General features: G+C 63.1%; 1 protein-coding gene across 4 annotated transcripts in view; it reads right to left on the reverse strand.

Annotated features, from left to right (window-relative positions):
* Positions 1-500: 500 nt before the first annotated feature.
* The window catches only part of NFIC (nuclear factor I C), a 55,326-nt gene continuing 39,939 nt past the window's right edge, over positions 501-15,887 (reverse strand). For 2 of the 4 annotated variants that reach the window (XM_087425760.1, XM_004441317.3), the window contains exons 4-11: positions 15,142-15,216; positions 14,352-14,475; positions 13,594-13,718; positions 9,572-9,697; positions 7,836-8,020; positions 7,132-7,279; positions 5,081-5,166; positions 501-665 (exon numbers count right to left, since the gene is read on the reverse strand). In XM_087425760.1, the coding sequence (XP_087281886.1) occupies positions 648-665; positions 5,081-5,166; positions 7,132-7,279; positions 7,836-8,020; positions 9,572-9,697; positions 13,594-13,718; positions 14,352-14,475; positions 15,142-15,216 (887 nt within the window). In that variant the 3' untranslated portion in view covers positions 501-647. The remainder of the gene's footprint in view (positions 666-5,080; positions 5,167-7,131; positions 7,280-7,835; positions 8,021-9,571; positions 9,698-13,593; positions 13,719-14,351; positions 14,476-15,141; positions 15,217-15,887) is intronic. The other 2 variants (XM_004441318.3, XM_004441319.3) reach the window with 2 other exon arrangements.

Below are 15,887 nucleotides of genomic sequence, written 5' to 3' on the forward strand. Positions count from 1 at the left end.
GTATCTGCCACGTGTTGCGTCCCCGGCGACGCCCTGGGTCTCCCCACAGCCCTCTTCTGCCCTTGTGGCTTTCCCACCTGCCCACCCCGCCTCTGGGGCGGCCTCTGCTGGGGTCCTCGCTGGCCCCCTGGCGCCCGCCTCCCCGCTTGGCAAACCCCATCATGGGCGCTGTCCCGGCGGTGGCGGTGGGGGCACGGGGACGGCAGCCTCGCTGGGTGTCCTGCCCCGTCGCTCACCTGGTCCTGGGCGGAGGTGGGAGCGGGTGCCCGTGTCCGGAGCAGCAGCAGCCGCGAGAGGAGATGAATAACTTAGGGAGGCGCCCGTGGTCCTCCGAGGGGTGGCGGGGCCTGGCCCTCCGGTCCGGGTCCGGCCGTGGCGTCCCGAGAGTCTGAAGCGTTGTTGCCATCTTTACCTCTTGTCGTCTTGGTTGGGTGGGTTTATTTTTATACTTTTTTTTTTCCCCGTTGGTCTTTTTTTTTTTTTGCCTTTTTTTTCCTCTTTTTATCCTCCTGTGTTCTGTGTCTGTGTGTTTTATCTGTTCTGCCGGGCTGGGAGTCGGGGGTGTTCTTGCTCGCTCTAACTTTCCACGGAAAACGTGGCCCAGGGGCCCCGGGGACGAAGGAGCAGGGCGTGCGAAGAAACCTTTCCTATCCCAGATACCAGGACTGGGCGGTCGGCGGGACACACGGAGGGAGAGAAGGGAGAGAAAGAGACACCGGGTCAGGCTGGGCCACTGACCTCGCTCCTGCTGCCCAGGCCCACCCACCTCCCTGTGACCTGTGACCCCTGCCTCCCCACCCCAGACCTGTCACAACCTGCTCGGTGTCCCTGGGCAAGTGACTTGGGCCCAAGCAGCCTGCCAGATGAAAAATCAGACGCCCAGTGGAATCTAAATCGTGGATAAACCTTTTAGCATAAGTATACCCCATGCACCTTGTGGGATACACTTATGCTAAAAAAATTTTTTTCGTCTTCTAAAATTCTTTGTTTATCTGGAATTCAAGTCTAGCTGAGCCTCCTGTAGTTTTGTTCGCTGAAGCTCTGAGCCTCACTGCCCCGGGTATGACTGCAGGAGGGGACGCAGAGGGAAATGAGTGAATCATTATGGAGTGCCAGCACATCCAGGCACTGTGACCAGGGCTGTTTCCTTTTTTTTTAAAAACATTTTCCCATTTAATGAACCCCCCTCCAGAACCCCCATGAAGGAGGGACTCTGCCCCCAACACGCCATTTCGCAGTGAATAAAATTGGGGCTCAGAGAAGTCAAGTAACTTGCCCAAGTCCACCAGTGCAGGAGTGGCAATGCTGAAATTTGAACTCAGGCTCGTGTGGTTCTGGGCCTCGCCTTTCCCCTGCCCGGGGCTGACCCCTGAGCCCCGAGGGGGTCATGGGGGACCTAGGCTCTGTGGGGGAGACCAGGCCGTCACAGGTCTCCACAGGGAAGCCACCGTGCAGACCCCTCCCCTGGAAGTGCACCCAATCGCCCGCGTGTCCCAGGCCCGGGGATCCCCCGCCCCACAGAGGTCGGCGAGTCCTGAGCCCCCTCCTCCGCTACTGTACATTGATCATGCCCCCTCCCGCCAGGCCGCCCTGCAGCCAGCCGCTGGGCCATCCCATCGACCTGGCGCCGTGGCTCCCAGCCCCCCACCTCCAGCCAAGTTCAAGTTCATCTTGGCCATTACCTCATGTCTGGTTTCCGTTGGCAACCAGACAGACTCGGGGCGTGACCCTCCCCGCAGTGGCCAGCTCCCCGGCCCTCCCTCCCTCCCTCCCGGCTCCAGCCCAGTGACGGGGGGCACCCTCAGCTCCACACCCCCTTCGGCTGACGGGGAGACCGAGGCAGTACGGTGCCAGGGGTGGGTCCGGGCTCTGGCGGCCCCCTGGCTGGCTGGGGCCCTGGGTGGCTCTGGGCATGTGGCTTAACCCCTCCGGCCCCCCATTTACTCATCTGCTGGACATGTGTGATGGGCTCCTGGGCAGAAAGTGTGGGTGTAAAGTGTTCCGCTGAGGGGACCCCATCATGCAGGGGAGGGCGGGGGCGTCAGAGCCCACGGAGCCCACTCGGGGGCCAGAGCAACAGACAGACGGCTCAGGACTGAGGGACTGATGGGGAGACGGAGGAGGGGATGGGGCAGGTATTGATCTGGGGGGATCAACCGACAGTGATCAGGGGAGGGGATATGGATGGGGGCGCAGTGGTTGGGGAAGGGGATATTCATCAGGGAGTGGCATTAACGGGGAGGATACTGATCAGGGAGGGCACCGATTCGGGAGGATATTGATCAGGGAGAGAATATTTATCAGGAGAGGGGATACTGATCAGAGGAGGGGATACTGATCAGGGGAGGGGCAGCGATTGGGGGAGGGGAGATTGATCAGGGGAGAGAATATTGATCAGGAGAGGGGACACTGATCAGGGGAGAGGATATTGATCAGGAGAGGGGATGCTGATCAGGGGAGGGGATATTGATCAGGGCACAGGATATTGATCAGGGGAGAGGATATTGATCAGACAAGGAGCACTGACTGGGGGGGTGGGCAGGAGACTGAAGGGCGCGTGTGGAGGGAAAGAAGCCACTGCGGGCTGGAGGAGGGGCAGAGGAAAGCGAACCCGCCAGGAATAACGAAGGCAGGCGGAGGCAGAAGTGCTGACTGGGCCAGAAAGCAGAGGCCTCGAGCTCTGAGCCCTCTGCGCAGGGGCCCTGCGAGGGGGGAGCAGGGTCTCCGGGCTCCTCCTCCCCACTTCCCTCCCTTCAGGGTCTGCGGGGTGTGGGGTGCCTGATCCCACCCGGGGACTGGGATGCCTTCAGTCCAAGGACCCATGGTCCGGCGGGGTCCTCTCCGAGACCTGCCCTCCCTGCTCACCCAGACTGGGAGCCTCGCCTCCCCCCAACCCACGCTCCTGGGAGTCTCTCACCAATCTGTCACCTCCCTTCCCTGCACCCCCAACACCAGCCCCAGAAAGTTCTTTCCAATTCCCAGACCTGGCTGCCCCCCCCACTCTAAACCCCTCCGTGGCTCCCCATGGTCCCCGGAACAATGCCCACGTTTGAGATCTTCAACATTCCAGCTGTTTCTCCGCCACTCCCAGCCTCGGTCAGGGCCGAACCCCCTGCCTGGACACCCTCATCCTCTACCAGGCCAGCCTTCGCCACGGGGCTTCCCCCCGATGCCCCCCACCCCAGTTCCTCCACGCCAGCCCCATCCCACCCTCTCTGGGTCCCCAGTGGGCCGCTGGTCGAGGGGGCGACGAGAACATGTAGAAGCACAGGTGCCGCCCTTGCCTGCCTCAGTTTCCCTTCCCTTCCAGGCCACCGCTCGGGGGTCCCCCCATGCAGAGGCTGGTAATGAAGGAGATGGGTGCAGGGGGAAGGGAGGCTGAGCAGGGCCTTCTCCGTGCCGTTTTTATCAGCTTTGGTTTCTGAAGCAATTAGGACGTTCCCAGTCTCCCTTGGGGAGGGATGTGGGGTGGGGGCGGGAGAGGAAGGCTCGGGGGTGGGGGGGGGCAGGGGCGTCCACGCCAGGAGTTAACAGACCATGGTCATGGGAAAGCAGGGAGTCCTGGGCCCCCCCAGCTCTCTGGGTGACCCTGACCACATGCCCCTGTATCTGGATCTCGCCTGGGGCTCTGAAAGGCAGGATGCTTAAAATTCGGGGCACACGAGGGTGTGTGGGGCAGCCTTCGCCTTTCGGTGCCCTTTCTGCATGAAACAGGTCCCCTAATGCTCCAGGCCTTTCAAAGACTCCCTGGGAGGTGCCCAAGGCCAGAAGAAGAGACCGAGGTTCAGAGTGGGTAAAGCAGGGCCTGCTTTAGCCCTGGTCTCCTGACCCCAGCACCCCTGCTGAGGCCTGAGCAGGAAGGGAGGGGACGGCCGGGTCCTCCCCACACGCTCTGGCCCCCCTGAGCCGCCAGCAGCAACCAGGCCAGCATCGCAGGGTCCCCAGGGAGCCAGGCTGTGGCGGGAGGTTCCTTGGGCCTGGTCAGCGTGGCTGATTCCGGCCTCACCCGAGGATGGGGGATGTGGCCATCTCTCCACCTCCTCCCCACACCCTTCCCGTGGACTCTGCTGCAGGGGACCCTCCCACAGTGATGGGAGAGTCCGAACGTGACCCCCGGGGACCCCACAAACCCCCATGCTCTGTGGTTCTGGCTATTCAGAGACCCCGGGGAGCCCTGAGCTGGTTTCTCTGTGCATTTGGGCCTCGGAGGACCCGCGGCGGCTGGCGCTGCCCTTGCCAGGGACGGGAGGGGGGGCGTCTCGGGGGTCCACCCACCACCTGTGGACACCGTCTGCCAACACCCTCCTGGCCGGCACATGGCACAGATATGGACCCTGACCCGAGGTGGGTGCCAGGGACACACGGGCAGAGGAGCTGAGGCCACTGGGAGGCATGGGTCTCAGTTCTGGACCCATCGGGGCTCTGCCCTCCACTGCTGTGCAGCCTCAGGCAACTCGCTCCCCCTCTCTGAGCCTCCTCGTCCTAGGCCTGCCTCCCTCCCACACCCTGGCGCACTCAGCTGCAGCAAGACCAATTCTGCCTCCACTGCCCGCTCCCCACCTCACAGGCTGCAGCCCGGGCTGGGGGCGCACATGCTCTACAGAGAGGCCCCACCCCTGCCGCGGGCTGCCTCAGTTTCCCCACCTGTCCCCACCTCCTGGAGTCCTCTGCCACCCCCTGCCCTCCTCTCCTGGGGTGCCTCCGGCCGGCGGCATGGAGGGGACGAAGGCTGGGGGGTTGAAGGCTGGGGCCGACGTGCTGTGTGATCCTGGGTGCACTCCTCGCCTCTGCGGGCCTCAGTGTTCCCGTCTGTCTGATGGGCCCGTGGAGGAGACACCCCCAGCCTCGCAGCAGCTCTGCCACGAGCGTCTCCCGGCGGGGAGTGGCACGCAGGGTGGGGGCCCTGCCACATCCCCGGGCGTGGGCTCGAGGCCCTGGAAGGGACGGGAGGCTGGCCTCCTGCCCCGCTGAGCAGCCACCGTGCCGGGGGTGCGGCTGGTGGGGTGGCCGGGCCCCCGCAGCAGGCGGCCCCTCTGCCCTGCCCCTCCCGCCCCCCGCCAGCCGGCCTCTCGGCCCCTACCTGTGCCTGATAACTGCCCGCCGGATCCCTTGGTCCTAATCCCACAAAGGAACGGTTTGCAGGGGACGTGCCGGGCGGAGAGTAGGCTGCGAGGAGGAGAGAGACCGAGAGCCCGTTAGCGGAGGGGCCGGCGGGGGCCCAGAGAGGGCGGCCACCGCCCAGGGTCACACAGCCGGGCCTTCATGCCCAGCGTCCGGCCGTTCCGGGCACCCCGGACAGCCCCCCCCCCGTCGGGGCGCCGGGGGCCACGCGGGGGGGGGGCGTCGCCGAGAGGGAAGGCCCGGGCTGCGCGATGCGCAATTCAGGGGCCGCCGTGAATTATTCAGGGCGATCCACCGCCCGGCCCAGCCCGCTCCCCGCGCAGGGCGCCATGCACTACGGAGGCGCTTGAGTTATTCATCTTCCTCCCGGAGAGGCTGCCGGGGGCGGGGGCCGCGGGATGTTATATTTATACCTATATTTATTTATTTATAGTTTAAGCTCGGCGATTACATTTGGTCGGCGAGGGAGTGAATAATTCACGGCCCGGGGCTGCCGGGGGCACGGGGGCTGCGGAGGGTCCGGCCGGGGCAGGAGGCAGCGAGGCCGGCTGGGGGGGGGGGGGCTGTGGGGGGGCAGGTCGGAGCTGCAGTTAAGATCCCGGTGCAAGGGAAGGAGAAGGAATCCGTGTCTGTGCCACATCTATTAAGTGCCTACTGTATGCCAGGCACCGGGCATAACCCCACTTAACCCTCCGTGGCCTCAACGCAGCAAACATGATTTTGTCCCATTCCACAGATGACAAAGCAGGCAGACAGGTGACCATCAACATCACACACCGACTCCGCTGTGCCCCTGATGTCACACTCGACGGCCTCCCTGGTCGAGCTCACCGACTCACCCCCCACCGCCCGCGTGGTGGGTGCTCGATCGTGCCATTTTCAGCTGAGAAATCTGAGGCCCAGAGAGGGGAGGACAGTTGCCCGAGGTCACACAGCATTGGAACCCAGCACCCCGCACTGTGCCTGGTGTCCAGACGAAGCCCGTCAGCACGGGCAGCTGCCCTGGGTCTCGGCAGTGGACGCGGGGGGAGATGCTGGGGGCGGGGGTGCTGCCCGTGGGGAGGGGGCGACGGAGCCCAGGTGGAACGGCGGCCCCTCCTGCTCGGCGGGGGGAGGAATCTCATCGGGGAGCGAGGGAGAGACACTCACGAAGGGGGCGAGGGCAGATCGAGACGGCGGGGAGAGGTCCGGGGGCTCTGGGATGGTCTGCCCGGGGCCCCCGAGTGGGGCGGCTCGGCCTTAGAGGACGCGGGACACCCCGGGCGCTGGGAGGATGGGGTCGGCCCAGAGCGAGGCAGCCTGCGGAGTGTGGACGGCCCACCCCAGCCTGCTCGGGGGTCCAGGGAGAGGCTGGGCTCACGGCCACCACTGATGGGGTGGACCCCAGGACGGGGATCCGGGAGCCGCTTCCCAGCCTGGTGCAGCCCCCGACTGGGGTGCACGAGGGGCCAACAAGCTATAATCTGGAGCCACATCCAAAGGGTGGAAAGTTCTAGAAGGTGAGGAGACCAACCCAGGGCCTTCCGCCAGGCTACCACCTGGAACCAAATCCAGAGGGCAGAAAGTTCTAGAAGGCCAAGTGGGCAGGTAGGTACAGTCCTGTCTAAGCTGTGGCCCAGCCCAGGTCACCAGCTGGAAGAGAGCTCAGGGAGGCCGTTTTTTCCCGAGAATCCAGAACTCTGGAATTTTTATGGGAAATGAACTGATTTTGAAACAACAGATTCTCATCTTCCACAAACAAAAGGTGTCTGGGGGCCGCGTCTGGCCCTCGGGCCACCAGTCTGAGATCCTCATCTACTGCCAGCTGCTCACGACACAGAGGCGGCTCGTCCTGCCGTGCCCTGAGGCTGCGTGGACCTGACCACGTGGCCCCCAGGCCTCCATCTGGGGACCCACCGAACTCGCCAGGGCGCACCAGGCGGGGCCTGAGCCCCGGCGGCGGGGCTGGGGAGGGGAGGGGCCCCTCGGGGACGCCCGCCCTGCCACGGGCTCCGCTTCCCGGGTGCTTACAGGGCGAGGTCGGCGACGAGCTTCCTCCCTCGGAGGTGGCTTTGGCGGCGGGGGGGAGCGCCAGCCGCGGCAGCCCGGGGGGCGGGGGAGCCAGCATCTGAGCAGAAAGGCAGTGACTGGACATTTTGAGCTGACCACTTCCACTCAACTGGGGGGAACAGAGAGACACGTGGTTAAGGCGGCCGGCGCCCCCTCCGCCTCGGGCTGCCGTCCGCGGCCCCGCCGGCCGGGGAGGATCTGGGGCGCCCGGGACGGGTCTGGTGGGTACCACGGATGCCCGCGGGCCCCAGCATCCTGGGACCGCGCGCCCGTCCTCTCCTCCTTCGGCCGCCGGATACCCACTCTCTCTCCGTCTGCGTGATGCCAACGTGCCTGGACCCCACGGGGGCCCGGCCACTCTGTCTCCTTCACCGGGACCTTCTCCTCAACCGCCTCGCCCACAGTGCCGAAATCCCAACGGCCCCGAGCACCCAAAGCCTCCGGTGCAACCCTGCAGAGCCGGCCTGAGCCGCGGCCCCGGGCCCGTGTTGATTTCGGGCGTCTCGTAAAGCACGTGCCGTCAGTGCCAACACCAGAAAGAGCCCGGCTCCAGGCGCCTCCGACGGGGGAGCGGGGCCCCGCCGTCCACCAACGCATGGCCGCCCGAAACCGAGGCTGCCCGGCGGGGGGCCGCCCGAGCGAAGCATCAGGGCCCCAGAACTCACCGGTCCAGGCTGCTGGCTGGCCGGGTCGCAGGCCAGCGAGACGAGATCTTTGAGCGGGTCCTGGGGGTTGAGGTGAGGCGGGTAGCGGATGGCCGTGTGGGGGAAGTAGGTGGAGGCCGTCTGGGGCAGGATGGAGGTCGTGGGGAAGTGCAGGGCCGACGACGGGTGGGGGCTCCGGGCGATCCCTGCGGACACGGGGCGGGGGGGCGGTCAGCGTGTGCACGGAATCATAACCACAGCCCGCCGCGGGCCAGGCTGCGCTGTCATCCACGCGCCCCAAGTCACCGACTTCCACTCTAACCCCACGGGCTTCAGTACAACCCCCCGGTTTGGTTTTGTTTTTAAACAGAGAATGACCTGGTGGCTCTCAGAGGTCACGACCCCTGTCGCAGGCCATACGGCAAGCAGGAGGCAGAGCCAGGGGTCGAGCCCAGGCCATCTGGCCCTATGGCCCAGACTCTAATTCGGGCGCAGCTAGCTCTTTCCATAGAGAGCCTGGCAGTCAATATTTTTTTAAAAATTGAGATATAATGTGCATACTATAAAATTCATTCTTTTAAAGCGTATGATTCACTGATTTCTAGCCCATTCATGGAGCTGTGCAACCATCACTACAATCTCTCTTAGAACATTTTCATCATCCCAAAAAGAAGCCCTGTCCCCACAAGCAGTCACTCCCCATCCCCTCCCCAGCGCCTGACAACCAGGAACCCACTCTCTGTCTGTGGATGTGCCTGTTCTGGACATTTCGCGTCAATGGACTCACACACCGTGTGTCCTTCTGTGTCTGGTTCTCTCCCTGAGGGTCGTGTGTTCAGGGTCCGTCCAGGGTGTGGCTGTGTCAGGGCTTCCCTCCTTTTCATGGCTGCATAATATTCCATTGCCCTATTTGCTTTTTTTTTTTTTTCTAAACAACTCAGTGACTTGGCATATTCACTCTGTAACTCCAGAACATTCTCATCCCCCTAAAACAAGCCCTGTTTCCATTTGCAGTCACTCCCCCTTCCTCTCTCTCTCCAGCCCCTGGCCAGACAGTAAATATTTTGGGCTTTGGGGGCCATTTGGTCTCTGTTGCAGCCACTCAACTCTGCCCTCGTAGCCCTCGAGCTGCCACAGATGACATGTAAATGGTGGGCGTGGCCCTGTGCCAATAAAACTTTATTTACAAGAACAGGCGCCGAGGGCCCGGTCTGCCGGCTCCTGGTCTGAACGACTGTGCTGTTTTGATTGCTGCCCGTGTGTGTGTCTGCCCGTGTAGGGAACTAAGTCGTCACCATCCTAATAACGGGGTACCAGGCGGTATTCCAGCTCTTATCACGACTTAACTCATTCAGTCCCCAGGATGGCCCCAGAGGGGACATTTATGAGCCCAAAGGACAGCTGACCCAATGAGGGCCGGGGGCTCTGGGTAACACTGCGTGGCCTGTGCGTGTCTGGCCACACGTCGGGCGTGTCCACCTCCTTCTGAGACCGCCCCACCCCGTGGTCTGTCTGTGGGTCTCTTGAGTGTGACATAAGGGGAGCAGATCAACGGGCAAACCCCCAGCTGCGACTCCTTCTTGTTCAGAAGGGGAAACTGAGGACCCAGAGACTGGTCAGGCCCGGGCGCCCTCCACCATGGCAGCTCCAAGTTTTCTAGGCCGGCCGGGAGGCTTCAGCAATGGGACTCGTGGTCAGACGGCCAGTGGGACTTCCCTGGCCACAGGGGGCCCGATCAGAGGGCCCGGGGTGCTCACCGCTGTGCACGGCGATGACGGGCCGGTGGTGCTGGGTGAAGCTAGAGAGGCGCGGCGAGTCCTGGGGGGACGGGCTGTTGAAGGGCGACTTGTCCATCTCTGTCTTCTTCACGGGGGACGCGATGCCTGTGGGGACCAGAGGGTCAGGGCACCGGGGCCAGGCCCTCCCGTGGAATGGGCGGGGAGGAGGCTGGCCGTGTAGACGGTGTGCGCGTGTGCGTGTCTGTGTGTGTGTGTGTGCGCGTGTGCGGGAACGAGGTTAGGGCCGGCCCTGCTCACCCGGGAGCTTTCCCAGAACAGCCTGTCCTGATGGCAATAGCCGGGCAGACCCGCCCGCCGCGTCTCCACGGCCGGAGCTTCCTGAGCCGGGCCTGCGGGATCGGGGCGGGGGGCCCCGGGTGGGTTGGAGGGCCCCGGCTGTGCGCCCCGCTGGAGCATCCCGTGTGCTCAGCCAACACGCCGGAATCCTCCATTGGAGCGACGGCCGTCTGGCTGACCGACGCCTGTGTGTCCCCCGTCTAAGCACAGACTCGCCACGTGACACGCAGGCCCGTGTGTCCCCCACCCGAGCCCCCATCCTTTTCCCACAAACGAGCCCGTCCCCGCGGGGAGGCCGCTCCACCGGGCGGGCCCTCCAGCTGTCCGCGGGTCCCCAGGGCCCCGGGACACAGAGCCGCCCACGGGAGGGGCACGCAGGGCTCTGCTGAGGACGGCCGTCATCCGGGGAGCAGGACGGTGCCCCTCGGCACTGGGACACAGGGGCCCGGTCATCTCCGGGGGCCGTCCTGGGCTCTGCGGGGGGCTGAGCAGCATCCCTGGCTCCACCCACTCGATGCTGGGAGCACCCCCAGTGTGACAGCCACCGGTGTCCCCAGACAGGCTGGTGTCCTCTGGGGGCAGAACGGACCCCCTGCAAGTCTGAGCCTGCTCTCACATCACCCCACAACCGTCCCAGGCAGGGGCTACGGGGTCACCCCCATTTCACGGATGTGGAGACTGAGGCCTGACGGGGGCGTCACTTGCCCGGGCCACAGAGCCAAGACGTGGGGGGACTGGGGCTCCAACCCCCCTCTGGAAGCCCACGGGCCACCCTCCTGCCCCCGAGTCCAAAAAGAGACGGGGGAAGCCCCCGGGGGACAGAGGAGGGAGACGGGAGTTGCCTGCTTCATCCCGTATTATGACTGCCCGTGGGGGGGCTGTGTCCCCTGTGGGAGGGCCACAGAAGTGGCGAGAGCAAAGCACTCTGGGAGCTGAGCAGAAGGTGCCCTCGACTGGGGGAGGTAATCAGGGAAGGCCTTGGGAGGAGGTGGCCGGGGGGGAAAGGGCACTCCTGCTCTGGAAAGGGAGCGGGCAAAGGCCTGGGGCTGGCCGCGGGGGTCTTGCCCAGGTGGGGCTGGCTCGATCCCCCCAGGCCTCTGCCCCTCCCGGCACTGGGGCGTGGCTGCCGGGGGTGCGGGCTGAGCTGAGCGCTGCCGTGGCGGCCACCACAGAGGAAGGGGGAGCACTGTAATCAGCTTAACCCCCTTAATGAGCAACTAATTGGTGGCTGTCTAGACAGGAAGCTGGAGGAAGCCGGGGGGCGGGGGGAGCAGGAGGAGAAGGGAGAAGAGGCGGGGGGACGAGGAGGACGAGGAGATCCGAATCCATCCCCCCACCTGGCAGTGAGCCCCCGGAAGGCAGGGACAGGCCCACCCTGAGGACGAAGCCCTCAGGAGGGAGTGAGTTTACCATCACCCGGGGTAACCAAGTGGAGGCAGAGGGGACAGACCCCCTCAGACACTCCCTTCCAGCTCTGGGACGCCTCATCTCATGCCAGCGGCTGCTAGGGGGTCCCTCCTTGTCCCGCCCCCCATTGCCACCGCTTCACTCCAGGGCAGGAAGTTCAGACCCAGCCCTGGGGACTCCCTAACATTTCCTTCCTTCTTAAGTTTTCCTTTTCTGAGCCTCCTGATGTGGAAGCTGGTTCTTGGTCCGCAGCCTTTCCCTTTTTCTAGTCCACAGCCTTCAGGCTATCACTTGGCCTCTGAGGGCTGCCGTGGCTCCATCAAAGGGGCCAACTTCCGCTCTCAGCAGGACACCCTTTACACAGGACAGGCCCTTCAAGCGCAGCCTTCCTGAGAGGTGGATCTGCTCTCCTCCCCTTCCTTAGTCACAGGACCCTTGAATTTGAAACGGGCACACAACTGCCCAAAACAAGACTACAACTCCCAGCGTCCCTTGCAGCAGAGGATGGCCACATGACTAACTCGGGGGCACAGAGATAAGCAGAAAAGGTAAGTGCAGCTTCTGAGAGTTATTCTTAAAGGGAGAGGACATGCCCAGACTTGACCGTTCTTCTTCCCTGCTGGCCGGAACGCAGGCATGATGGCTGGCACTCCAGCAGTTATCTTGGACCACGAGGTGGGAATGGAAACCACGCTCGGGGGAGCATAAGGATGGAGCCTACATCCCTCACGTCCTACTTGTCCAGGGCTGCTGATGGCTGGACATTTACTTGCGAGAGAAATACACTGTCCTTTTGGGGTTTCTGTTTCTCACAATCAAACTTAAAGCTTACTGAATACATGGTCTTTATAGAGAAAAACCTGACAGAGATGGGGAATCCACAGAGACAGAACCACAGAGACACTCTGACCCATAAATTAGAGCCTAATAAACCGAGAGACAGATCTCCCTGAGTTAGGTGCCTGCTAACTGTGGAAGAGGGAGACCCTTGGGACCTCAAATGTCATAACCAGATGCACTAGAGACCGATTCAAAGAGATGGGAGTTTTATAAAGACACGACTAACAATAAGCTCTCCCCTTTCCTGGGCACATTCGGCTGTTTTACGCACATCCTACCCTTTCCTCCCTCTAATGCCCCAAAAGAAGAGTTACTTCATCACTCCCATTTTGGAAACGAGGAAACCGAGGCTCAGAGAAGTCAAGTCGCCTGCCCAAGGTCACACAGCCCACACAGCAAGTCCACGGCAGAGCTGGGATTCGAACCCAGGTCTCTCCCACGCCTGACCCTGCCCTCTTAATTGTAGTGCTATACCGCTTTTCAAGAATCCTGTAGGTGCGGGATGTTGTGTAGACAGATCTTTATAAGAAAGCAGGCCCTGTGGTGACAGGGAGGAGGGAGAGAGGAGGAGGAAAGAAAAAACAAGCCCTAGGGTTTACGGGGTGCTTATTACGTGCCAGGCCTGTTTTAGAGACACCAAGGATATTAACTCAGTCCCCACAACAACCCTATAAGGTGGGTACCACTGGTATCAACACCCCCATTCTACAGATGAGGAAACTGAGGCTCAGAGAGCTGGCAGGCGCCACCAGAAGCCGTAAGGGCTGGTGGACCTCAGATCCCACGTTTGTAGCCACCAGGCTGTGCCGTGGGGTGAACCCTCGAAAAGGGAGAAGGGACAGGACAAGGTGATGCTTATAAAATTGGGGGAGACAATGAAAAAGATGCTCTGGGGCAGACCCTAGAAGAGCAACAGAACAAAATCCCCCTGGAAGAGGCCGCTGTTCGGAAAGAGACGGGGCTCCTGCAGATCTGGACTCCAGGGAGGAAGACCCCATGGGGATGGGAATCTCGGAAAACGGGACTCACTCCAAGGAGGACCCTAATGAAAAGGGATCCTACATCTCAGGACCCTCCAGCTGGGATCCTATAGATCAGAGTCTATGGCAGACCCCAGGAAGAAGCCCCCTGTGGCTCAGAGTCGCTGCTGAGTAAGTTCTGTGGATCAGCAACGCCACAGAGATGAAACCCTAAAAGGAAACGGGCAGGAAATCTGGGCGAGGGATTGTCTGCGCCCTCCCCAGCCCGAGCGGAACCAAAGAGCTCCGGGATCGCGAATCCAGACTTGACTTCCAAGCGCACGCAGCCCTCGCGACTACAATTCCCAGGAAGCCCCGCGGCTCCGGGCCGGCCGCCCGCTCGCCGGCGCCTGCGCAGTGCCTGCCGGAACACGTAGTCCCCGCCGCGGTTCCCCCGAGCGACCGGAAGGCCGGCTCCGCCCCCGCCGCCAGCCCTACCTCCTTCCATGTCCTCTGTCCAGTTGCGGCTGCTACTCGTGGGAGAGCTGGGCGAGGTGTAGTAATCGCCGCCGGGGCTCGTGTCCACGTCTTCCTCCATCGAGCCCGATTTATGCCGCTTGCTCCTAAGGCGCGAGGGAGGAAGAGCGCAGGCCGGTTACCACGGAGACGCAGGGGGGCGGGGCGGGCGTTGCTACTTCCGGTTCCCAGGGGGCGGGGCAGGGAGAGCGCTATCGCGAGACCTCACGCAAGAGCTGGGTCTCAGTTAACACCTGTTCCATCCTGCCCATTGCTCTGATGGGACACCTGGGGGCAGAGGCATGAGGGACCCAGCCGAGGTCACACAGCAAGCCAGCAGGGTGGACACCAAAGCCCTGAAGGCCTGGCTGACCACTTGGCCTAGTATAATCCTCAAGAACCCGGTGGGATTCTGACCCCATTTTACAGATGAGGAAACTGAGGCAAATGCAAGGTGACCAGGTCACAGTCACATGGCCTATCTCAGCAAGAACTGGTGTCTGCATTCTCATGCAGTGTCAAGGGCTGGGCACGTGGGACTAAAGGCTGTGGGAGCCCAGAGTGGGTCTCAGGGCTGAGAAAAGGGGCACTTGGGGCTGGGTTTTGAAGGATGAATAGGAGTTTTCCAAGTGGAACATGAAAACAGGCATAACAGGGAGAGGAATGAACTAGCTGGGCCCAGATGGAGGTGGGTGAGGGGTTGTGAAATGCCCCAGGTGGAGGTGGGGAGCAGCACCTACCCACTGGAGGAAGTGCTGGGTAGCGTTCTTCTCATGCCGGTGCTTGCTGGATTCAGGTCGTACGCCAGGTGCCCCTGCAGCTCCCCCAGGGAGAAGTTGGGTCCTGTTCCAGTCACCACTGGCGCTGCAGGGGGCGACAAAGAGGGGAATGAGGGAGGGAGCAGTCTGCCTGGGAGGGGTGGGGAGAGCTGTCTGGGGCTGTCTGTTCAAAGGGGAACCCCTTCTCAAATTGGCCTGGTTCCTGGTTTGGCGGAAACTGGCCTCATTCTACGGATCAGAAGACCAAGGCCGTCGAGGGAGGCCAAGGTCACGCTGTGAGGCGGAGGCATAGCCAGAGCTGGAGGCCGAGCTCCCGGCACTCCCAGGAGCCAGGTTCTGCTGATCTGGGCAGGGAGGGCGGTGGTCGGGGATAAGGCGGGGCAGTGCCCAGAGCTCCCTGGGGCGGGGTTCAAATGGGGGTGTCTGGGGGAGCGGAGTGAGTCCCCAGCAGGCCCATAGGGAGGGCAAGGGGACAGGAAGCAGAGTGGGTGGGGGTGGGCCCTCTGGGGGGGACGAGGGAGGCCCCAGCTCCTTCAGCCTCCTCCACTCAGCATTTGGAGCCTGTTTCCGGGGAGGAACGTGTCACCCTGACCTTAGGCTCTGGGAGGGGCCTGGATGCCGCCCTTCCCAGGAACCCTGGCGTGGTGACGGGTGGCTGCAGAGGACGAGGGGGATGGGGGATGGGCTCCTTCCTCTTCCCCGAGCCCCTCCCCTCTCCGGGCCCCAGCGTAGGGTGGGTGGGGACACTCACTCCGGGACACCTGGATGAGCTCGGTGACACTGAACACCCCGGAGGTGACGAAGCTCTCCTGGAAGTCGGTCGTGTCTGGAGCAGGGAGAGGAGTGCAGGGTCAGCGGGCGGCTGCTGAGCCGGGTCCATTTCCGTCCCCGACACCCCGGGCTGCCCAGGCTCGGGGGCTGGACCCAGCCTGGGGGGTCACCCCGTCCCCCGTCTGCAGCCCTGCAGCCAGGGGATGGCCAGCTAAAGCCCCCCTAGTCCGTTGGGGGAGTCCCTCCGCCCTCACACTGCTGGAGCAGACGTTCTTGTCTGAGCGTCTCCTCCATCCTTTTCCATGCGGCCTCAGCCAGTCTCCCCTCCTCCAGGGAGGCCTCCAGGTGGGCCCCTTATCCAGCCTCGCCTTCCTCTGGGGCCCCCCTCGCTGTGGCAGGCTGCACAGGCCAGTGGAGGCTGGACCAATCCCGGCTCCGTGGCCCACTTGGCGTGGGATGTTGGGCAACTCACTTCCCCTCCCTGAGCCTCGATGTTCCCTAATGTGGCAAGTGGGGACCACGCACCCCCTCATCTGGGTTGCTGTGAGATATGAACCTGACTTCCTAGGAGGGGCCGGCTGGCTTTCTTTCCATCATCGATCACCCCCGTGACACTGTAGTTTCGCATCCTTCTCCCTCCAGAGTGGGAGCTCCAGGAGGGCCGGCGTGTCTCTGCCCAGGCCCTGCGGTGTCCCCAGGGCCTCGACCAGAGCCCGGCAAACAGCG

The sequence above is a fragment of the Ceratotherium simum genome, chromosome 39, assembly GCF_057802395.1.
Source record: "Ceratotherium simum simum isolate JZ-2026a chromosome 39, ASM5780239v1, whole genome shotgun sequence".
NCBI classification, from domain to species: Eukaryota; Metazoa; Chordata; class Mammalia; order Perissodactyla; family Rhinocerotidae; genus Ceratotherium; species Ceratotherium simum.